The sequence below is a fragment of the Salmo salar genome, chromosome ssa17 (assembly GCF_905237065.1).
Source record: "Salmo salar chromosome ssa17, Ssal_v3.1, whole genome shotgun sequence".
Taxonomy (NCBI): Eukaryota; Metazoa; Chordata; class Actinopteri; order Salmoniformes; family Salmonidae; genus Salmo; species Salmo salar.
The window spans coordinates 54,172,787-54,197,883 of NC_059458.1; the positions used below are offsets into that span (position 1 = coordinate 54,172,787).

The window sequence follows — 25,097 nt, forward strand, 5'->3', positions numbered from 1 at the left end:
TGATCCCCTGCTGATTTTGTGCGTTTGCCCACTGACAAAGAAATGATCAGTCTATAATTTTAATGGTAGGTTTATTTGAACAGTGAGAGACAGAATAACAACAAAAAAATCCAGAAAAACGCATCTAAAAAATTTTAGAAAATGATTTGCATTTTAATGAGGGAAATAAGTATTTGACCCCCTCTGCAAAACATGACTTAGTACTTGGTGGCAAAACCCTTGTTGGCAATCACAGAGGTCAGACGTTTCTTGTAGTTGGCCTCCAGGTTTGCACACATCTTAGGAGGGATTTTGTCCCACTCCTCTTTGTAGATCTTCTCCAAGTCATTAAGGTTTCGAGGCTGACATTTGGCAACTCGAACCTTCAGCTCCCTCCACAGATTTTCTATGGGATTAAGGTCTGGAGACTGGCTAGGCCACTCCAGGACCTTAATGTGCTTCTTCTTGAGCCACTCCTTTGTTGCCTTGGCCGTGTGTTTTGGGTCATTGTCATGCTGGAATACCCATCCACGACCCATTTTCAATGCCCTGGCTGAGGGAAGGAGGTTCTCACCCAAGATTTGACGGTACATGGCCCCGTCCATCGTCCCTTTGATGCGGTGAAGTTGTCCTGTCCCCTTAGCAGAAAAACACCCCCAAAGCATAATGTTTCCACCTCCATGTTTGACAGTGGGGTCATAGGCAGCATTTCTCCTCCTCCTCCAAACACGGTGAGTTGAGTTGATGCCAAAGAGCTCCATTTTGGTCTCATCTAACCACAACACTTTCACCCAGTTGTCCTTTGAATCATTCAGATGTTCATTGCAAACTTCAGACGGGCATGTATATGTGCTTTCTTGAGCAGGGGGACCTTGAGGGCGCTGCAGGATTTCAGTCCTTCACGGCGTAGTGTGTTACCAATTGTTTTCTTGGTGACTATGGTCCCAGCTGCCTTGAGATCATTGACAAGATCCTCCCGTGTAGTTCTGGGCTGATTCCTCACCGTTCTCATGATCATTGCAACTCCACGAGGTGAGATCTTGCATGGAGCCCCAGGCCGAGGGAGATTGACAGTTCTTTTGTGTTTCTTCCATTTGCGAATAATCGCACCAACTGTTGTCACCTTCTCACCAAGCTGCTTGGTGATGGTCTTGTAGCCCATTCCAGCCTTGTGTAGGACTACAATCTTGTCCCTGACATCCTTGGAGAGCTCTTTGGTCTTGGCCATGGTGGAGAGTTTGGAATCTGATTGATTGCTTCTGTGGACAGGTGTCCTTTATACAGGTAACAAGCTGAGATTAGAATCACTCCCTTTAAGAGTGTGCTCCTAATCTCAGCTCGTTACCTGTATAAAAGACACCTGGGAGCCAGAAATCTTTCTGATTGAGAGGGTGTCAAATACTTATTTCCCTCATTAAAATGCAAATCAATTTCTAACATTTTTGACATGCGTTTTTCTGGATTTTTTTGTTGTTATTCTGTCTCTCACTGTTCAAATAAACCTACCATTAAAATTATAGACTGATCATTTCTTTGTCAGTGGGCAAACGTACAAAATCAGCAGGGGATCAAATACTTTTTTCCCTCACTGTATACTGAATTGTCAGGTTCTGTGTTCATATTTGAACATATGGAACATGTGGAATGTGTTGTTTTTCAGACTGTGTATCCTTGCGTGCTCTGCTACTGTTTGTGTTTCCAAAGTTGATACAGTACAAATCCACAGTATCAACCCGTTAACCCCTCTCCCCAGGGGGTCCCTATGATCCGTTAACCCCCTCCCCCATTTCCCCCATCTCCATCTGCCAGTGTGAGTGTGTAGTCTCTATCCTCTGATAACCCCAGGCCCCAGTGTAGGCCACGCGAGACAGGGTCCCCAGCCACCACAGCAGCCCATTTCCTGCATGTGTAAACCCTCTAATCTCCTTCTCATGGCTACAGGGCCTGTGTGTCCCTACACTCTCCTCACTCTTTGTCTGCCTCTTTCTCCTTCTGCTGGGCTCTAACACAAGGGACAGAATAAATGATCCAACTCTCTTCCCCATCAACATGTAACGGAGGTGGCTTGCGTGATGACTAACCTCGCCTGAGACCTGAAGACTTGCGTTAGCTCCCCCAAGCTAATGCTCAGCGGGCTAACACAGGACGGACCCAGTCTTACACAAACACACTGGCCGGCATAATGCACATTCAGTACAGACAGCAGCCTCTGCAGCAGCTTCTAACAGCTCTAACGGGCTGTTAACCACCACCTCATTGACTTACTCCAGCTCTGCTTTCTTAGTCATACAGGCAGTCGTTAGTTAGAGTTGTTTCTGCTCCAGTTGTCCCCAGCCGTCTTCTCCCCCTCCTGTCCTAGAGCTGCTGAGGTTGGTGGTGAGGTAAGGGTTGAGTTGCCCCCGCTCCCTTCTCCCTCTCCGGAGCTTGGGTTCGGGTTAGGCCCTGGGATAATAGTGTAGTAGCTGGGGCTTAGGTAATAATGCAGCAGGACTCAGAGACCCAGGAAGAGACTTAGTCATGCTGGATGGTGATGTGTTTCAGGGCATCATTATATTGACTGAGGACCTCTAGTAGAGTTGACAGATGGGGGGGGCGAGTGGAGGAACAGTACCCCCTCCCCTCACACACAGACACACATGCACACACACACACTCACACACACACACACACACACACACACACACACACACACACACACACACACACACACACACGCGCGCGCTCGCACACACACACACACAATGATGGTGTGTTTGCTTAGCTAAATCCTAACATACATGAATTAATTTGCTTGAATCCACTCTCCTTGCTGCCTATGTCTTCTTACATGAAAGGGCAACAGCTAGAGTGAAGAATGTTCATGCTGTATTCTACAAAATACAAGACAGGAAAGTAGGCTTGATCTATCAGACAACCAATAACAGATGTTGTTTGTGGGATGTCGGAGGATGAATAACAGCCACTTTTATCCTTATTATATGTCTTTCATCCTACAAAACTCTTTGCTAAACAGAAAACAGAGAGAGTTGCCTGATATTGATATGTTAAGTGATTTATCTGTTATTCATTTTGACAAGTTGGACGCATCTCCAAAATGTTAGTTCTGCTCCACTGAGCCCTATTACAAGGGGGTTATCCTCTTTCTTTAGCCATTTAAACAACTGTCACTGACTGCTGGTAAGTTGGGATGATTTCTTTATCGAGAGGACAAAGGGGTAGCTGAGTGTGTGTGGTGTGTCTGTGGTGTGTCTGTGTGTGTGGTGTGTGTGTGGTGTGTCTGTGTGTGTGGTGTGTCTGTGTGTGGTGTGTCTGTGTGTGTGGCTGTGTGTCGTGTGTCTGTATGTGTGTCTGTGTGTGTGGTGTGTCTGTGTGTGTGTCTGTGTGTCTGTCTGCGTGTGTGGTGTGTCTGTATGTGTGGTGTGTGTGTGTGTGTGTGTGTGTGTGTGTGTGTGTGTGTGTGTGTGTGTGTGTGTGTGTGTGTGTGTGTGTGTGTGTGTGTATGTGTGATTCAGAAGTTGGCTGTCTTAGTCCCCAGGGACATTCAACCTTTCAGAGGAACAGAACGCCACATTTCTCCTCCTCTACTATAAAGACTGACTCGCTAAAAGACCAGTCATTACATGTGAGTCACATAGTGTACTGGGATGTCAATCATCTGTCATTTGAGGCTCGGTTTAAAAGTAGTGCAATGTAATGGGGGACAGATCCTTTGTGTGTGTTCCTGGTAAGACTGACAGAATACGTGTTGCTCCTGGCACTTAATTCTCCTCCGAACCTCTGCGCTACTTGTTGCCATGGTAGCATCTTGTGAGTGTAGCAGTAGTGTTGTGTCATGGCATTCATGCCAGATGAGACCCCAGAACCACCCGACAGCCCCTTTTCACTTTGCTGCCAGCATAGGAGAAGCACACACACACGTTCAGGCACACAGTCACATATGCAAGCATGCACAAACACACACACCAAATAAAGAGTCAAACTCTTTCCCAACCTACACATACACACTCACACGCACAGGCACACTTGCACACCAAATTGACAGGCACACTCCTTGTTGTTACACAGACCATTTAAGTGGCACAGTGTCATAACGGTCGTATTGAGGAGACCAAAACGCAGCGGGTATAGTGATCATCTTCTTTATTTACTTACTAAAGTAAACACTTAAATGAAAACAATAAACAACAACCAACAGTTCTGTAAGGTAACCCAACTATACAGAAAGCGACCACCCACAAAGACACAGGAAAAACAGGCTGCCTACGTATGGCTTCCAATCAGAGACAACGAAAGACACCTACCTCTGATTGGAAGCCATACCTGGCCACACATAGAAAAAGAAACATAGAAATAGAAAACTAGAACCAAAATCCCCTAGAACCAAAAAAAAAACAAATCACACAAAACAAACACCCCTTGCCATGCCCTGACCATACTACAATTACAAATGACCCTTTTACAGGTCAGGACGTGACACACAGCCAGAAGCTACTCCTGTCACCAACGCAGTAAACTGTCATTCAACTCACAATGGCAATACGGCTGAATTCAGAGTGGAAATGATTTGACCCAATAAATGGCTGTGAATGTCGGTCATGCCTGATAAACTCTTATCTTTCGCACCTGACCTCCTCCTTTGATGACTCTGTATTCATTCTACTGGGTTATTAGCCAGTAGAGTTATAATGAGAGGGAGGGGGGGAGGGAGGGAGAGAGAGAGGGAGAGAGAGATGTTTACTGTTAATGTTTACTGTTCATTTTTAATAGTTTATTTCACTTTTGTTTATTACATATCTCACTTGCTTTGGCAAAGTAAACATAGGTTTCCCATGCTAATAAAGCCCTTAAATTGAAATTAAATTGAGAGAGAGAGAGAAAGCTGCTGGGAAGACAATATCTCTCTCTCACTCTCACACTAGTTCACACACACAGCGAGATAGAGTATTTATTATGAGAGAGGGAGGGCGGACGGAGAGAGATACAGTCGTTTTTAGGACACTGGGGAGAGGAAGAGGTGATAATGAAGTCTTTCCTCCTCTCCTCTCAGTGTGCAGCCTCAGCCTGGCCGTTCTCATGCTAACGTCTCTGAGCTCAGACAATAACAACCGTCTCGTTACTCCTTTACAGCAACATGCTCCCTCACCCTGCTCAGGGTCAGCAGACATCTCAGAGACTCAGCAGGGAATGTCATAATACTCACAGTACAGTATGATGTGGATGTATGCTAGCATACTGTACATATGGCTTACTGTATGGATGTACTTACTGTAAGTGCTGTACTGTATATGACGTACAAATGTAGGATCTGAAATTTCAAAGTGGAAATTACAAATGACCCGACCAAATTCACATAGAAATGTGAGTTATAGAGCTGTCATTCTCATTGAAAGCGAGTCTAAGAAGCGGTAGATCTGTTCTATGTGCGCTATTTCTATGCTTTCCGTTCTTAAGTTTTGTTTTTGCATCTTTTACTTTCGGTTTTGTACACTAGCTTCAAACTGCTGAAAGGACAATATTTTTGGTTATGGAAAATATATTTCACAGCGGTTTAGATGGTACAATGATTCTCTACACTATACTAGCTTATTTTGTCACATGAACTACTCGAGTTTTAGCAACCAGGAAACGGCGGAGCGATTTCTGCATATTCTGATATTTATCCTGCAACACGGCGATCAAATTAACTTCCTAAATCTGTATGCTACCTGCTCAGCCATTTGTGACAAACTGTCAGGCCATCTGCTCCGTTAACTCCTCATCTGCTGGACTACAGGGCGACGCAGTAGAGCTGATTCTGTATGTGCTGTGTGTAAACACAGTTGGGGTTAAAGTTCACTTGAGGATTATGAGGATTGGTCATTGCAGGAGTTGTCATCACAATGGATATTGAGGGATTATTTAAATGGGAAAAAATGTATGTTTTGCAGCAGGAAACAAATACTAAACAGGATTATACTCTACTGTAGCTGACCTCTATAAAGTATTTCCTTTAAAGCCGTTCTCCCTGCAGGGTTGTGTGGGAGTTGTTCAGCTACATTACCTGCTGCCTGCACTGTGAAGTCAATTCCAAATCACAGTTTGCCATCTCATTCCCATCTTTGGTATTACTGATCCATTGTAAAGATTCTTCCTCTCTGTGTTTTTCCTTCTCAGGCCAGTTGAACCAGAAGATCTGGGGTAAGAGGTACCCGGCGTGCAACAATGCCCGTCAGTCACCCATCGACATCGATGAGACGTTCACCCAGGTCCGGGTGGAGTACCAGGGCCTGCAGCTGGAGGGCTGGGAGAAGAACACCCCAGAGACCACCACCATCAGCAACGACGGCAACACAGGTACTGTACTACATGAGCCGTTAAATATCCAACCCAGTAGTACAGTTTGGGTTGGCATTATAGTGTGAAAAGGATAATATCGTTGGTCGTGTTCAGTAGGCACGAAACGCCACATGGTTATTAATAATTAGTAAGAACAGATTGTTTCAGTGTCATATGAATCTTCATATACAGAGATAGTTATGGAAGTATAACTCAATATGAGTGATGGGTTTATTGAGAGAGAGACAGAGACAGATAGATGGAGAGAGCAAGAGACAGAGACAGAGAGAGAGAGAGGGGTGAGAATAATAGGTCTGTCTTCCAGAGGAAATGAAATGACTCTTGGATATCATCTCTCCAGTATGTCTCCCTGTGGCTGTGTTATGAAAATGCTGCCAGTAGGGTAGTATTAATCTCTCTGTTCCAATACGCTGACAGAAAAGCAATTTACCAATAAAACAATCTATTTGAAACATCTATTATGATTCTATTGTGTGAGGATAGGGATCAGGCCAGGGAGACGAAGGAGGGATGTTTTGTGTAGATGTGTAGATGTGTTTTCATATGGAAAAGGATATTATGGCTTCAAAGACATTATGGTTGTATTGTAAATGTAACGTTTAAATGTGCTGAACATGTTCTGTATTTGTAATTCGAAATTAGACTGTGGCATGTACAAACGGTAAGTACCATTGCGTATTCTGCCAGAGACCTGTAATTAAAAGTATGTGTGTCCAAGCACATCGCTGGTGGGTGGGAAGCCTCAGAAGCCCAGGCTTCTCACGTAGTCGAGTGAACTAGACAGGCTTTGGAAGGCTGCCCAAGCAAGACTAGTGGGTGGGTAATATGGTTGTGTGTGTGCATGTGCGTGTGCACGTAGGTTTTTGCGTGGGCATTAATATGTGTGTTGTGTTCCAGTGGTGCTAGGCCTGGACGGGGAGTACTATGTGAGTGGCGGTGGTCTGAGTACCAGGTTCAGGTTGGGGAGGATGACGTTCCACTGGGGCCGCTGCAACGCCTCCTCAGACGGATCAGAACACAGCCTTAACGGACTCAAGTTCCCCCTGGAGGTGGCACATCAATCAATCAATGAATCAATCATAGCAAATACCACACCACATCATGGCACACCGCACCTACAGTACACAGTATGACCACACGTCACTTTACGCCGACATCACAAAACCCACAATGAGTAACAATCTCTCTCTCTCTCTCCCTCTCTCTCTGTCTTTGTCTCTCACTCTCTCTCTCGCTCTCTTTCTCTCTCTTTCTCTCTCTCTTTCTTTCTTTTTCTTTCTCTCTCTGTCTTCCTCTCTCTCTCTCTTTCTTTCTGTCTCTCTCTCTCTCTGTCTCTCTCTCTGATCCAGGTGCAGATCTTCTGTTATGAGTCCGACCTGTACCGGTCTATAGACGACGCGGTGAAGGATGGAGGGAGGATCGCAGCGCTGGCCGTCCTGTTTGAGGTGGAGCTCTGAACCAATATCCACACCGCATACTACTTAGCATGAATCGATGCATGCTAGATAGTATGCTAGCGTGTTAGTATGTCAGCTCACTGTGATTTCTTCTCCACAGACCAGCCTGGATAACAATGACAACTACAACACCATCATAGAAGGTGTCAACAGCGTCAGCAGGTTTGGTATGCAGCTGCTCATTATTCTACTCTATTTATTTGACTCTATTTTTATGTTCTATTATTTCTATATCTATATTCGGAGGCTTCAGGAGTCCCAGTGACCTACCGAAAAGCAGGTGTATCTATCACTCTCACATCACTCTATCACTCTCTATCGTTCAGGTAAGACTGAGAATGTTGAGCCCTTCTCTCTGCTGGCCCTGCTCCCTAACTCTACTGATAAATATTACATGTACAACGGTTCCCTCACCTCCCCGCCCTGCTCTGAGACGGTGGAGTGGATCGTCTTCAAACACCCCGTGCCCATCTCTGAGACACAGGTGAGTGTCACACACAAACATAAACATGGGGGTACACACACACACACGTGACGATGTCATACAGTGAGGCAGTGTCGCGATGATGTCATACAGTGAGACAGCTTCCCAAGTGTGAGGAACAGAGAAGAGCAGGAGAACAGGAGTGTGTGTGTGTGTGGGTGTGTGTGGCTGGCAAAACGCCAAGTGACGTGGGCATCAATACTCAGTGGGCACAGATCTCCGCCTCTCAAAGACACCACGAAAATAGAGCAGCACTCTCCCTGATTTCTGCCATGACAATCCTTTAAGCCCTCCACTATCAGACCTTACACACACACACTCACACAAAAAATATCAATATTTCACTACAGCAGCAGTAGCAGTAGGAGCAGGAAGACACTACAGAGACAACCCCCTCCACAGGGGAGGACCTTCCCATTTCCCCTCCACTTCCTGCTCGTTTTAGGAAGGGAGAAGTAAGGTAGTGGCAGAAACAAGCTGATGACTCAACCATTTAAAGATCGTAGTGCTACTTTGGGGAAGCACAAAAGACATACATGAATGCACATCTCACATCTCTCTCTCAATGTCTTTCTCTCAATTCAATTCAAGGGGCTTTATTGGCATGGGAAACATAATGTTTACATTGCCAAAGCAAGCGAAGTAGATAATATGCAAAAGTGAAATAAACAATTAAAAATGAATAGTAAACATTACACTCACAGAAGTTCCTAAAGAATAAGGACATTACAAATGTCATATTTTGCATCTCTCTCTCTCTCTCTCCCTCTCAGTTGGAGGTGTTCTGTGAGGTGATGACCATGCAGCAGGCAGGCTATGTGATGCTGATGGACTATCTGCAGAACAACTTCAGGGAGCAGCAGCAGCAGTTCTTGGGCCAGGTCTTCTCCTCCTACACTGGAACAGAGGAGGTCCTCACTCCCAGTATGTATCCGTAACTCTTAACCCTGAACCCTAGCCTCTGACCCCTGACCCTCACACTCCTTCTACACAGGCACAGTTGAGGTCACCCCCAGTTCGTACCTGTAGGCTATACCCTGAACCCTAACCTCTAACCCTAGACCCCTAATCCTTACCCTCACCTTACACTGGCAAAGAAGGAGGTCCTCACTCCTAGCATGTACCCTTAACCTATAACCCCTGACCTCAAAACCTTTACTTTTAACCCCTAACTCTAACTGGTCTTCACCTTTTTCTCCCACAGGGACAGAGGATGTTCTCATTTATAGTATGTACCTGTTTTACTTTAATGCCTGACCCCTGACCCTTATCTACCCACTGACCCCAACACCTGACCCCTAACCTTTAGCACGCACCCTAACTACCAGATGCTGACCCTACTCCTGGCTCCTCTCTTCTCCCATACTTGACCTCTGTAAAACCATAGCATGATTCAGACACACTCACACTAAGCTGTACTGTAACACTAACAGGCCATACCGTGAAGTAGGAACTAGCGCCAAAAAGCCCCCAAACGTGTAACCAGTCACATAGGGAAGATCTCAATTGTAGACTCCTCTTTCCTCGTCTCCTTCTCAAAACCCATTGGATGAGAAAGCCAGAGGTCCTGCCACTCAGACCTTCTCCTCCAATTGGTTTTAAGGAGGCCGGGACGCGAGGATTATGCAATTGAGATTCTCCTATATTTTCAGTATTTAGTGATGTTTTAGAGCCTACTCCCAAGGTCTTTTGAGTACAGCTCATCAAAAGCCCTCTCCCTTCCTCTCTCTTTCTCTCACTCTGCCTTTTAAAAAGACCCCAAATAAGCACTCTGGGTTGCTAGGAAACCTGACTTTGTAAGTCCCCCTCTTTCAGTGTAGCAATTTATTTAATATTTTCTCTTTTTTGAAATTGAAATATGTCTGTTCAGAAATGCAAAATGCTAAAAGCATGGATATATATCCCCTTTCCATATCTATACCCAAAATGTCTCCCTTCACATCTTCCTTTCCCTCTTCCAGTGTTGCTCTAAGAGAGATGTTGTTGTCTACCTACATGTTTTCCTTAGGAAAGCTCAATCCTAATTTCCCATTGTTTCCCCTGTGTTAAAAATTGACATATTCCCAATCTGACAATGTTGATAACCAGACACAAACATATGTTATCATCAGAGATTATATTTGACGTAATCTAACCTCATTTTTCTGTGTTCTCCAGTGTGCAGCTCGGAACCTCAGAACATGCAGGCGGATGCCCAGAACGACACTACCATCATGGTGATGTGGGAGCGCCCCCGTGTGGTGTATGACACCACCATCGACTGGTACTCTGTCACCTACCAGCGGCTGCAGGACCAGAACCAGCCCAAACACGAGTACCGCACCGACGGAGACCAGGACGTGGTAATACACCTGTCTACTTATCCATCTACTGTTACATACATGTCAGTGCTTGAAGGGACTACTTGTCTGTCTGTGGATCATCTCTCTCTCGCTCACTCTCTCTGTCTCTCTCCCTCACTCTTTCTCTCTCTCTCTCGCTCTCTCGTTTGTTCTCTTATGATTCTTTTCGGAATAACTGGATGATGTAAATATTGTGTTGTTCCTGGAGACTGTTGCCATAGTGATAACCAAAAAAATACCTGTAAACCATCTGGCCAGAGGTTTACAATATTCAATATCAATACAGATGTGATTGTTTTTTGTTGTGTGTGTGTGATGGTTTGTATTCACCTGACCTGATGTGCCTTCTTACACAAATCGATAGCATTGCATGTTAATCAGAAATCAGTCTCATCTGTTAAATAGGGTGAAAAAAAGCTGAGACAAGCAACTGACTGTCACTACTGTGATTGGCTGACTTATTGATGAGTGTGATTGGCTGATGTATTGATGAGTTGACTGACCTATTACTGATCAATCACCCTCTCTCAGGGGGCCATCATCCCCGGTCTCCTGTCCAACAGCAGCTATGTGGTCCAGGTGGTAGCTGTCTGCACCAATGGCCTGATGGGACGCTGGAGTGACCAGATTATAGTGGACATGCCTCAGGAGGACCCGGGTGAGACCAGCTATAATCTCAGCACCCACAACCAAACATTTTAGTGTTCAGGCTGTCACGAGAGACCAGATTCTCAAAATGATTTTTAGTCCAGGAAAAGGCTGAAACTGTGTCCAGCGTGAGCCTGTACCACTGAGATTCATAGGAGAGAGTAAATAACTTAGGTTAACGGAGTTGAAAGTAAGTACGAAAGTTATCAAAATAGTTGTACTCATCATGATAACAGTTGTCTAATATATATATATATCCACCCATTCTCTTTTCTCCAGAATTTGAGTCTGATCCAGACAATACAGAACCTGAGAATATATTGGAACCAGTAGATATATTAGAACCAGTAGACCAGAACCTAGTAGAAGAGAGCAGAACCAGAGAGGATCGCCAGCAGATTTTCCCTGACCAGCCCTCCACCACTGCTGCATCTCAGGTGAGCTCTGTGCCGGTACCACCAGGGACCAGAGATGACCAGAACCGGATCGACCAGAACCCTGTGAACCAGTCCAGGGTGGACAAACCCAAGAAGGACCAGACCAGGAAGGACAAGAAGAAGCAGCGTATCCCTCCGCACCGCCCCTTCACCAGCGCCGCCTCCAACGGCAAGAGTGCCACCTGGGTCACCATGGTGACCGACCAGCCGGGCTTCCTGATTCCCATCTCCCGGACGACCAGCCCGGCTCCTGTCCGCCAGAAAATCACAGAGGAGGCCTCATTGTCGTGGTCGCCTCAGCAGAGCCGGAGCCAAAACCGTGGTTCCGCTGCCCAGAAACCTGTCATTTCCGGCATCGGCCTGCTACCCCCAGAGAGCGATATGTACACCCCTCCGGCGGGGGGCATGGTGGTCACTGATGTTTACTACAAGGACGTTGTCAACACCACTGCCTTAGAGTTCGCAACTACGCCATCTAAAACAACACTGAACAAAACACTGGATGATAGAGTTCTCAGTACTGTTACTGCCAGACCTAAAGTCACAATGAAAGGACAGGACAGGGGCTTGGTTTTGACCTCCAGGCTGTCTGATAACAGAGTTAGCACAGTGACAAGGGCCACCCCTATTCAACAGACCCCGGCTTCTGTAACCTCAACCCCCTCTGTGCCCTGGATCAGATCCAGGACCTCAAGTCCCAGCAACTCCCTCTCCACGGCCTACGGCTCCTCCACTACCTCCGGCCTCGTCAAGGTCTTACAGCACACCACCCAGCCCATATTCACTGGTAAGAAACACCTGTGTACCCTGCATGTGTGCTGTAAATGTCTGTGTGTGGACATATAAAATAAATTACACATTACCTTTATGCCTTTGCCTCTCCTCCTGTTGCCAAAGCGTGGCACTGTATAGTGCACTCTTACATTGTTTGGTTGTGTGGTGGTTGTTTGATGGATGAATGATGGTTGTTTGATGGTTGTATGATGGTTGTGTTTTGGTTGTGTGACCTGTACCTCTCTGCTGCTGTGCTGTTGATAAGGGTGATATTGCCGCTTAGACCTACGATGGTGATAATGATGGTGGTGAAGGGACTGGCCTCTACTGGCTGATGGTGGTTATGCTGGTGATGTGCTGTAACAGTCAGACTCTTTGTGTCTGTCTATAGTGATCTGCCCTTTTCAACTTCTCTCTCATCCTTTGGCTGCCCAGTGGTTCATAATGGTTCACACTGGTACTTCAGAGATCCATGTCTCCTACCAGTATCCAGTGGTGGTGGTATTCCTCTGCCAGTCTGTCTTCCTCCCGCTGAATCATAAAGATTCACGTCTTATGTCTTCTTCTGGGACTCTTTACCCGCCTTGCTGTGTGTGACCTGACTCCAGTCTGCCCTCTGGTGGCTGCTCTGTATAACCACTCAGACTCTGTGGTTGTTATGCTCCTCTCTGGTGGTCTGATGTAGTGTTAAGTATTCAGTTTAGTGCTTATTTCCACACTCAGTCTGACCAGACAGGCCTCTCTGTTCCAGTCAGTACCAGCTTTCAGAGGGGGACTTGGGTTCAGCAGCCCACAGAGCCTCTCAACTTTCCAGCCCCATACCCCTCTGTCTCCCACTCTGAAGACGATTCTCTCACACCCTTCCAAGGGGGCTACACCACCTTGCACCCTTCTCTCAGCCATTCAGAAGAGACAGCAACCCTCTACCTGTCTATCACCCCCTCCGAAAAAGACACAATCCTCTCCCCCTCTGTCTGTCCCTCTGAAGAAGACCCCAGGTCGGACAGACAGACTGTGACCTCTCAGGTTGGACAGACAGACATCAGTGGGTCAGGCTCTGGCCTCTACGGGGACGGGGTCACCCCAGGTCAGGACTGGCCGAGAGGGGCAACACTTTCCCTTTGGACAGACCTACGTTCACTCACACTGGCCTCAGCCATGGACACAACAGAGGGAGAGACACAGGAAGAGAGCAGCGGTGACTTAGGGGTTCTTTCTTCTATCTTCTACTTTGAGAGTGAGACTGGTAGTGGTGTGTCCGAGGTGGACAGAGCAGGGGCCAATCCTCAGGGGTCTGTGGTGCTGGGGGAGGCTAGTGGGTCTGGAGACAGAGCTGGAGAGGTCCTAGTGGAGCTGCCCAGCGCTGGTAACTCTGCTATAGAGCTGCATATCCCTTTTATAGATCTACATGTCCCTGTTCTCCCTGACAGCAGGGCTGTGGAGGAGCTGAGGAAAGGTAACATACACTCAGGAATCTCCAGTCATGGTGGCGGGTTAGGTGGTGTTATTTGGAGAGTAATATGAGATTTCCTTGTGTATGAGAGGAAATATGATTATGGTATTTGTACTCAATGATGTGGTAACAGATTTCCTACTGATTGAAATAAATGTATTTTTTAAATCCAGGGAGTGTGCGTGTGCATACAAGTCTGTAAATAATAACTGATTCTTCCTCCCCCCAGAGATCAGTAACAGCAGCCATGAGTCAAGGGTAGAAATGGTGGGAAGTGTTGCTGAGAGGGAGAGGAGGACAGTGGTCCCTCTGGCTGTGGTATCCACCCTCACAATTATCTGTCTACTGGTCCTGGTGGGCATCCTCATCTACTGGAGGTACGATTAGCACACTGCACTGTTAGCAGTTTTGTAATTTTATCAGTAACTTACTGTATAAACTGAATACAGTAGATTACTTTACAATCCACAGTAAAATACCGTTGCATTTGTTTTACAGCACACTGTAAGACATTTCTATAATTTCAAAACCTATGAAATGCACAGTAAAATACTGTAAATGTGTTTTACATTATTAATTATGGTGCATTCTGGTGAAATATTGTGTGAGAAGAAAGAATGTTGTCCGACTCCTTCTCCCATGGCTGTGCATAGTTACTGGATATTGGCGGAAACTGGAACATGCTGTCGATCCAGTGCATCCCAAACATGCTCAATGGGTGACAATTCTGGTGATTATGCAGGCCATGGAATAACTGGGACATTTTCAGCTTCCAAGAATTGTGTACAGATCCTTGTGACATGGGGTCATGCATTATCATGCTGAAACGTGAGGTGATGGCAGCGGATGAATGGCACGACAATGGGCCTCAGGATCTCGTCACAGCATCTCTGTACAATTAAATTGTCATTGATGAAATGCAATTGTGTTTGTTGTCCATAGCTTATGCCTGCCCCTACCTACCCCCCCCCACATTACCAAACAAACTCTTTAATCCCAACCCTCAGCCACTCTCAGCCCATCCCACCTATCACCATAGACCGCCCTTAGGTTTCCATGTGCCATATATTTTTTCAATTGCGCTGTGATGTTTCACAAAATGTTTGAAACTTTCTATTTGTATATTATCCACAGATTGTGATCTAAAGATGAAAACCTTTCCTATGAGTATTATATAATTTTTGGGGACTGGCTGTGGCTTTCCAGATCGCCATAGGGGCAATACCAGAATAAGTGATCTATTGATTCTGTCTCTTCGCAACACAATCTACAGAACTGAGATTGTTGTATGACCTATATATATATATAAGCATTCTGTTTGTGGAAAGAATTGTATATAATAATTGAAACTGAAAAGTGAAAAGTGTTGAGTCACGTGTAGTTTTTTGTACTAGTTCATAAATCATGTGTCAGGGAATTGCTACATCGAAAATCTCCTCCCATTTACTTTGCAACCTGTACGGCGCAGCTGTCAACCTTTTTGTCCTCAGATGAAACTGGTATATTTTTCTATTTATGCCAGTTCCTTTCAGCCAATTTGTATCTTTAATATATGGCAGGCAAACAAATTCCCTACCTTCTCCCTTTTCCACTTGCCTCCATTTTATTTGGTAGTGCTAATTACGATAATTACATGTTCAATTAGTCAGAAATTAGAAGTTGTATTCTGTATGAAGGCAAAAAAGCAATTTTAGAACAAAGGATCAGCTTTTCTTAATAATCTACTGGAGAACCATTTTGGGTTTAAGTATAATTTATGTATGAGTGACGCTTTCAGTGAGAGGCTTAAAGCTTTAATAATTTTAGCCCCCCGAACTCATTCATTATATAAATAGGCACATTTAATTTTGTCTGGCTTAGCATTCCAAATAAAATGAAATATTTTTTGCTCATATGATCTAAAAACGAATCATCTGGAGGAGGCAGTGCCATTAGTAAGTAAGTAAACTGTGATAGGACCAAAGAGTTAATCAATGTGATTTTTTCCATAAATAGACAAGTATTTACCTCTCCATGGTTGCAGAATCTTATCTATTTTTGCTAACTTTCTATTGAAATTAATTGTGGTAAGTTAATTTATATTTTTTGAGATGTGAATACCAAGTATGTCTACTTCACCATCTGCCCATTTTATTGGTAAACTACAAGGTAGTGTATACACTGTATTTTTTTAACGATCCAATACGTAATATGGTACACTTGTCATAATTAGGTTTTAATCCAGAGGCTGGAAAAGTGATCAAGTTCTTCAATGAGACTGAGCAGGGATCCAGATTGCGGACTTAAAAAAAAAAGTCATCAGCATACATTGACACTACTGTTTTTATCCCCTGGATTTCTAAGACACTAACAGCTTTCAGACGGGAGGCAATTAAGGTCACAGTTATGAATACTTAGGACACTAAAGAGGCCTTTCTACTGACTCTGAAAAACACCAAAAGAAAGATGCCCAGGGTCCCTGCATCTGCGTGAACTTTCCTTAGGCATGCTGCAAGAAGGCATGAGGACTGCAGATGTGGCCAGGGCAATAAATTGCAATGTCCATATTGTGAGATGCCTAAGACAACGCTACAGGGAGACAGGACGGAAGCAAAATATTTTATTTATGTTTTCTTTTCAGTCTCCTCCATTTCCACTGAATGATGTTAACTGTAAGGATTTCTTTCAATAATAATAATAATGTAAAATTAACAAAATTACAGAAAGATCGGTGTGAAGGCCAACTTACAGAAGAGGAACTTTTTGAGGCAATAAAATCTTTTCAGTCTGGAAAAAAAAACAGGGCTTGACGGCATACCAGTAGAAGTATATCAGACCTTTTTGATGTACTCAAAGATCCATTATTAGCATGTTTTAATTACTCTTATACGAGTGGTATAAAACTGGAGGCCTCTAACACTTCAATCTTGTGATGTGAAAATCCTGGCGAAATGCATAGCATATAGAATAAAAAAAGGTTATACCAGATAATGTTCATCCTGATCAGACAGGTTTTTTACCTGGACAATATATTGGAGATAATATACGACAATTACTTGAAACAATTGAACATTATGAAACATTGAAGATACCAGGTCTGGTCTTCATTGCAGATTTTGAAAAGGCATTTGATAAAGTACGATTATAATTTATATATAAATGCCTGGAATACTTTAATTTTGGTGAATCTCTTATACAATGGGTTAAAGTTATGTACAACAAACCCAGATGTAAACAATGGTTACTTCTCAGAAAGTATTGAGATTTTAAGAGGAGTAAAACAAGGCTGTCCGTTGTCTCCATATTTATTTATTATGGCCATTTGAAATGCTAGTTATTAAAATTAGATCCAACAAGAACATCAAGGGGTTAACCTTTTACGGCTAGGGGTTCCGCTAGCGGAACATTTTGACAACATCCGGTGAAATGGCAGAGCACGAAATTCAAAAAGAATTATTAGAAATATTTAACTTTTATACATTCACAAGTGCAATACACCAAATTAAAGCTTAACTTCTTGTTAATCTAGTCACCGTGTAAGATTTCAAAAAGGCTTTACGGCGAAAGCAAACCCTGCTCTTATCTGAGGACAGCACCCCATCAAACAAACACATGACAATCATAATTCAACCCACCAGGCGGGACACAAAACTCAGAAATAACGATATAATTCATGCCTTACCTTCTTCTGTTGGCACTCCAATATGTCCCATAAACATCATAAATGGTCCTTTTGTTCAATAAATTCCGTCGTTATATCTCCAAAATGTTCATTTATTTGGCGCGTTTGAATCAGAAAAACACCGGTTCCAACTCGCGCAACATGACTACAGATTATCTAATAAGTTACCTGTAATCTTGATCCAAACATTTCCAACAACTTTCCTAATACAACTTTAGTTTTTTTTATGTAAATAATCGATAAAATTTAAGACGGGATAAACTGTGTTCAATACCGGACGAAAACAAAGTGGAGCGAGCTTTCAGGTCACGCGCCCCAACCACAACAGTGCACTAGACTCGACCCTCGTTCTGAACAGCCATACTTCTTCATTACTCAAAAGAAAAACATAAACCAATTTCTAAAGACTGTTGACATCCAGTGGAAGCGATAGGAACTGCAAGCAAGTGCCTTAGAAATCTAGATCCACATAGAAACCCCATTGAAAACACTGTCACCTCAACAACAACAAAAATTCCTGGATGGCTTGTCCTCTGGGTTTCGCCTGACAAATAAGTTCTGTTATACTCAGACATTATTTTAACAGTTTTAGAAACAGTTTTAGAAACACTAGAGTGTTTTCTATCCAACTCTACCAATTATATGCATATCCTAGCTTCTGGGCCTGAGTAGCAGGCAGTTTACTTTGGGCACACTTCATCCAAATGCTGCCCCCTATCCTAAAAACGTTAACGACCGTTCCACAGGTGCATGTTCATTAATTGTTTATGGTTCATTGAACAAGCATGGGAAACAGTGTTTAAACCCTTTACAATTAAGATCTGTGAAGCTATTTGGATTTTTACAAATTATCTTTGAAAGACGGTTTATATATTTTCGAAAAAGTTTGGATCATTATTTGGCCCATATAGATACATTAGCCAGATATGTTTTTGGTCCAATAGAATATTTAAAATAATCCATCTTCCTTGCGGATCTGTCTGCACAATCGGATCAAAATTTGTATTAATTAATATATTCACCCCTTTTGAATTTCTTTGACCATGACAAAAATATATTTCTCCCTCCCAGTCCTTTTCCCACCCAACCTCATCTATATTTGTAGAATGAGTTTCCTGTAAACAGTAGATATCTCTCTTTTAGCCATGTAAAAATTGATATTTTTTTATGATCTGCTAAGCCATTACAATTATAACTTGCTATACTTATTTCCCCACTTACCATAATGATACCCAAGTTTCAATTATACTTATCACAACCAGTGTTTGCAAACTTACAATTAAAAAGTACCATGATGATAATAATTTGCACTGTTAAGCATACTGTAGGTGCAACTTCATAAAGCTCCAATTGTCCTAATATTCCACCCACTAAAACCTCCCCCCATATCATCAGACCATCTCCCTGACTCATGGCTCACCTTTTTTCGTCCTAAGGCAAACCCTTGGCCGCCAATTGGCGTTGGCCAGAGGGAAATATGGTCAGTCCCATGATAACATAATTATCTATCAGGACGCTTAAGAGAACTAACCACATAACATGGAAAACAGTCAGAAAAAAAACTGTAATATATCATATTAATAACAGCACAATCTTATAAAAGCATGCTCATATTTGAAAGTCCTAGCAAAACTATAAGCATGTGAGCCCAGCCTGCTCAGTTCATTGGATTCAGTTGTTCGTAAAAAAAAAAGAAATTATGAAAAAAGAGAACCTAAATATATCGCAAGACCAGTCCTTTTGTTATGTCCATTACATGCAAGACATATTTCATGTAGTCCTAATTATATTTTGACAAAAAAAGGAGGAAAAAGAAACAGATTCTAACGCAAATAAAAACTTGTCTTAGGCATTACATTATATCCTGTTGTATCGTGCCATAGCAATGCCAGAGCCGACCAACTCCGGCACTCCCTTATGGGAAGGAATACTCAAATTCAAACTCACAATCGATTCCCGACACGACAGCCAATAACACATGCAGTACTGACAATCCGGAGCGAGTAAACCTGTAAAACCAACCCTCTCTCCACCCTACACATTTTTTTTATTTTTTATTCCAGGGTCGTTGCTCTATCACCTCGGCTGTTTTACACCTAGGCCTATATCATTAGGATCAAGAATATAAAAAAGGTAACATAAATAGCTCATAGAAATATATAATATACATTTCTCTCGCTTAGAGAAGTGCTTCCATAAGCCAATTATTGTATTAGTTCTACCGTTAACTTTGAATCACTTTATCCCAGTGTTAACCAGCCCACACACACTAGAGACAACAACCCTGTTGACAATACCTAATCCATCCTTTTGCCGGTGTGTATCGGAAGAATAATCATCCTTTAAATTTTTTATATTGAGAATAATTGTTTTAATGTAAAAGGGTATTGCCAATTTTTCAGGATCGTATAGGCCTATTCCAATAGAGAACCTATGCGGGTTTTTAAATTATATAATCCTTTATCCTAGCCCTATAATACATCTATTCATATTTATTAAGTTTTATCTGAAAAGCGAATCTTTCCTATTCCCATCGGCGTACAAGGGCCGCACTATATAACATATTTTAAGTCATAATATACCCAACCTCTACAATTAGGACATATCATATTAAACAAAAAAAACTACCTTAGTATTTCTAATGTACAATCTTCAAATTAATTATTTTTTTTACTCATAAAAAGAGGTCAGCCTTACCCATCCTTGCCTTCCCCTAAATCAAAATCTGATATTACGTCCATACAGTCCAAAGCTCCATTTTGCCTAAATAGAAAGATGATAAGTTAATCATACCCATTCTTCATTACCATAAATCCAACCTTATTTTAAGTCCACATAGTCCACGGTTCCATAACGCATGAATAAAAACCAAAAAAAGTCGTACATGCAACAAACAAAAAAACAAACAATGAATCCATATTTGTACTGTGTAATGCGATGCAAATATGTATCAGGAACTACTTCAACAGGAGGCAGCTATCACAGCTATCACAGGAGGCAGCTATCCCTCACAGCCACGTTGTAGTCATCGAGTCATCGAGATTATTTCCATATCATTTATCGACCACTAGACGAACATTCTGCATCTCTGCTTGGCTCCACTATCTCCTGAGGAAATTGTTCATTAATAGAGAATGGGGTTTTCAATTCCCTACCCGGTTGTAAACAAGGCGATTTTAATTTCTGTAGTGGGTTAGCATACGTACGATCGGACGGGGCCTTCCATCTACTCTGCCACCGAAACGGTGGAGCTCCACCGGATCGTTTCATGAACACCTTGACTTTTTCCTCCGTTGACTGATAGTTTTCTTCAACCTTTATTCCCATTATAACAGTATTATTTCTCATACTTCTGCACTTTAGATCAAGTAATTCGGCTTTCATTGTTTTATTATCATACCGTAGCCTCTGTAACGTTAGTGTCTTTTAGGGAGTCCACGGTCTTATTTTCCATTTTATAACTGTTTTTAAGGCCTCAACCTCCCCCAGTAGGCCAGGCAATAGATCCAGTTTTTTTAACTGCTCGCTCATGCATGTAAGCAATGCTCTATCTTCTGGAAACATAGTTATAAAAACGTTATGAATTTTAGACGGCGGTTTTCCTCCTGTTTAGCTCGCAGACCTCGAGGAAAGGTCTTCTCTTGTTCGCTTCGATGTATCCGTTTCTTTTTCGATCAATAAATAGTTCCAGATGCTCTATATTATCCAGAATGTTTGTTTCGTAGTTATCAGCTAATCCTCAATTTTTGTGATAAATTCATGGGACAAGCTGTGGCTGTTAAGTCTCATCACCTCCTCTTGTTGTTATCAGCCAACCACTCGCCCACATGACGCCATACACGTGGTCTACGGTTGTGAGGCGGGTTGGAAGTACTGTCAAATTCTATAAGGTTTATGGTAGAGCAATTAGCATTAGATTCTCTGGCAACAGCTCTGGTGAACATTCGACGGAACTGCACATTTTAGAGTGGCTTTTTATTGTCCCCAGCACAAGGTGCACCTGTGTAATGGCCATGCTGTTTAATCAGCTGGTTGATATGCCACACCTGTCAGGTGGGTGGATTATCTTGGCAAAGGAGAAATGCTCACTAACGGATGTAAACACATTTTTTAGATCAATATTTTTTTTGTGCATATGAAAAATGTTTGGGATCTTTTATTTCAGTTCATGAAACATGGGACCAACAGGTTACATGTTGTGTTTATATTTGTGTTCAGTGTACCTATAGGGAACAGATCGGAGTAGAAGCAGGTCTTTTCATGGCTGAATATGTACTCATGTCCATTCAATGTTTTGCCCTGTAATCAAGGCCAGTTTGAAAGCCTTTGATTAGGCCTCTAGAAGGGAAAGTGATATGAAACACCTAGTATGAATTAATATGCAAATGCATACAGCCTACCTGCTTGGTCTAATCCCTTGTAATTACAGTAAAATACTGTTGTTTTCTTTTATAGTTTAATAGTCCGTTTTACTGTGTTGCACTGTGTTTCATTGCTCTGTCATCAAGTTACTGTAAATATCTCAGTATTGTATTGGCACTATCCAGAGATATATCATAAGATGTCTTGTTGTAATTACAAGTAATGGAGAAGCTTTTTACTTGCTATGACTGAGCATGTTTGTATCAACCTTGGGTGAATACACTGACTGTAAGTTGCTAAGGACAAGAGTGCCCTCTAAATGACCAAAATGGAAATGGAAAAAGAATACTGGGTAATATGTCACTGCATGGGTAATTCCAATAATATACTGTAATTCGATTACAATTAATTACTGTTAAATGTATTACAGTAGCTGTACTCTAAAATAAATGACAGTAACTTACTGGCCAATTGCTGCCAGTAAGTTACTGTACATTTTACAGCAAATGTTTTACAGTGTGTGTTCAGATAGAAATGTATCGTGTAGAGCAGGTATGATTGTCTGTGCTGTAGAATTTGGAGTCGTGTCAGCTCTATTCATTATATTTCTATTTGCAACGTTTGTAGAAACTGCTTCCAGACGGTTGACTTCTTCACTGAAGACACCGCCTCACCCAAAGTCATCTCTGCTTTGTCTTCACCTCTGCTGCTCGCCACAGGTAACACTCCCACACACACACCACACACATCGTCCATTCATTCATTCCTGTCTGTGTTTTCAGAAGAGCACGAGGCGCTGTCAGTGAAGCAGTTTGTGAAGCACGTGGCAGAGCTCCACCAGACCAACACCTTCTCCAAGGAGTTTGAGGTGAGAGAGACATCAGCCTGATACTACTGTATGTATGATACATACCACTCTTAATGCTCCCCAGCAGTATTAACATCACCTAGACACAGTGTGGTAGTCATGGTTAGGGTTTCACCCTCACTGCTTACTAAAGCTATTCCTTTCTAATCAATACAAGTGTTTGTTCAGAGTATAACTGAACTCAACACTACTGGTAAGTGAGGCGTCCTGTCTGAAAGGTGGCACTGTCTGAAACAGAAACGTTTGTTTAATGGTTAGAGCAACACTTTAGTTGTCGTCTGTAGATGTTACTATGTGTATTAGATGTCCCTATCTATCTCAGTGTAACTGTTGTGGTTGTGGGTTAGCATGTTGAGGGTGTACTGTATGTTTGGGTGAGGGACTACATTACACTGTCTCTGTAGGTAACCTTACTCGAAATACACCCTGTACATAGCTATAGATACAGAGTTGGGCAAAACGTTTAGACATTTTAATGTGTGCCGTGTTCACACCACCCATTCCGAGAGAACGTTCAAATAGAATGTTTGGTGTCAACATGGCGTACAGTTTGCAAAAGTGGGTGCATCAGTAGCTGACCCTGTCAATAGGCATGCCCACTACCTCCAGAGACATACACACACACAGAGAGATGTTCCTCATGTTTGTGTATCTACACTGACTGGTCACTGTGTGTCGCCCAACCCCTCATCGCTGTGCTTTCTGCATTCTCACCCCCTCCTCCCCACCACCCTTCCACCTCCCATTCTCACCCCCTACTCCCCCCCCCCCCCCCCATTAGATTGTGACAGAGTGTTATGAGGTAAGACTTCCTTTGTGTTAGATTAGATATGCACACAGTATCAAAGATGTGATCTCATCTTATCCTGATTCATCAGGACTTCCTGAGTCTTTGACCTTTGACCTCAGAATCAGGAAGGCCTTTTCTCTTTATCCTATCATTGGAATTGACTGATAGTGTTTTCTTTGTTGCATGGATCACATCTCTGAGTAGCTGTACTGTCTGCTGTCATGTATTTGAGTCTTTTCTTGTTTGTTGTGTTCTTCTTGCATGCTACCTTCTATTTGATCATTGGACTTGCGTGTTGGGCACAGGCCGGGTTGTGTGGGTTGGTTCGTAATGGCTCAGCGTGTGTGTCTATTGGTCATTCATTGTTCAGGGTTGTGTGACTGAGTGCCAGTGTGTGTTTCTCTTACAGGAGGTGCAGTCGTGCACGGTGGAGATGGGCATCACCACTGACAGCTCCAACCACCCAGACAACAAGAACAAGAACCGATACATCAACATCATGGCCTGTACGTCTCACACACACACACACACACACACACACACACACACACACACACACACACACACACACACACACACACTCACAGACACACTATGCATTAACCCTCTTTGTTGTTCTAGATGACCACAGCAGAGTCAAACTGCTGGAAGAGGGAAAAGGTGGAGACTACATCAATGCTAACTTTGTAGATGTAAGTAGCTCCTCTCCTTATCATTCATATCTATATCAACTACTGAACATGTACGTACACTATGTAAAGAGGATTGGTATAGAAATACAGACTGAGGGGTAGTATGGAAGATTGACTGATTGGTTCATTGATTGATTGATCTGTGTGTGTGTGTGTGTGTGTGTGTGTGTGTGTGTGTGTGTGTGTGTGTGTGTGTGTGTGTGTGTGTGTGTGTGTGTGTGTGTGTTCCTGTCAGGGTTTTGAGCGTACAAGAGCCTACATCGCAGCCCAGGGCCCCCTGAAGTCTGGAACAGAGGACTTCTGGAGGATGGTGTGGCAGGAGAATGTTGGAGTCATCATCATGATCACCAACCTGTTGGAGAAGGGGCGGGTCAGTTAGTCACACAGATGGACTGCAAGCTGGGGCACTGTGTTAATGTGTCTATTTTTACACAGTTTGAACAGAAAACATTGGTTCAAGAGCAAAGAAAAATGGAACATAACTATGTTTGTGAAGTTTTTATCTGACTTTTATATGACTGTTTTGACCATTGTGTGACTGTGATGTCAGAGGAAGTGTGACCAGTACTGGCCAATGGAGAACCAGGAGGTGTACGGTTATTTCCTGGTGACCCTAAAAGACACCAAGACCCTGGCCTACTATACCCGGAGAACCTTTACCGTCAGAGACACCTCACAAAAGGTACCTGCCTGGACACACACACACACACACACACACACACACACACACACACACACACACACACACACACACACACACACACACACACACACACACACACACACACACACACACACACACACACACCTTGAA

The 25,097-nt window shown here is 43.2% G+C and overlaps 1 protein-coding gene across 6 annotated transcripts in view; it reads left to right on the forward strand.

The window, feature by feature from the left end:
- The window catches only part of LOC106576082 (receptor-type tyrosine-protein phosphatase zeta), a 52,733-nt gene that overhangs the window by 17,945 nt on the left and 9,691 nt on the right, over positions 1-25,097 (forward strand). The window contains exons 3-20 of one of the 6 annotated variants that reach the window (XM_014152963.2): positions 6,133-6,312; positions 7,213-7,364; positions 7,665-7,760; positions 7,873-7,939; positions 8,099-8,256; positions 9,030-9,180; positions 9,461-9,484; positions 10,414-10,598; positions 11,130-11,256; positions 11,526-12,470; positions 14,140-14,287; positions 22,561-22,652; positions 22,716-22,801; positions 23,583-23,603; positions 24,001-24,097; positions 24,213-24,283; positions 24,519-24,653; positions 24,834-24,965. In XM_014152963.2, coding sequence (XP_014008438.2) covers positions 6,133-6,312; positions 7,213-7,364; positions 7,665-7,760; positions 7,873-7,939; positions 8,099-8,256; positions 9,030-9,180; positions 9,461-9,484; positions 10,414-10,598; positions 11,130-11,256; positions 11,526-12,470; positions 14,140-14,287; positions 22,561-22,652; positions 22,716-22,801; positions 23,583-23,603; positions 24,001-24,097; positions 24,213-24,283; positions 24,519-24,653; positions 24,834-24,965 — 2,867 coding nt within the window. Of the gene's footprint in view, positions 1-6,132; positions 6,313-7,212; positions 7,365-7,664; positions 7,761-7,872; positions 7,940-8,098; positions 8,257-9,029; positions 9,181-9,460; positions 9,485-10,413; positions 10,599-11,129; positions 11,257-11,525; positions 12,471-14,139; positions 14,288-22,560; positions 22,802-23,582; positions 23,604-24,000; positions 24,098-24,212; positions 24,284-24,518; positions 24,654-24,833; positions 24,966-25,097 lie in introns of all 6 variants that reach the window. The other 5 variants (XM_045699720.1, XM_014152964.2, XM_045699721.1 and 2 more) reach the window with 5 other exon arrangements.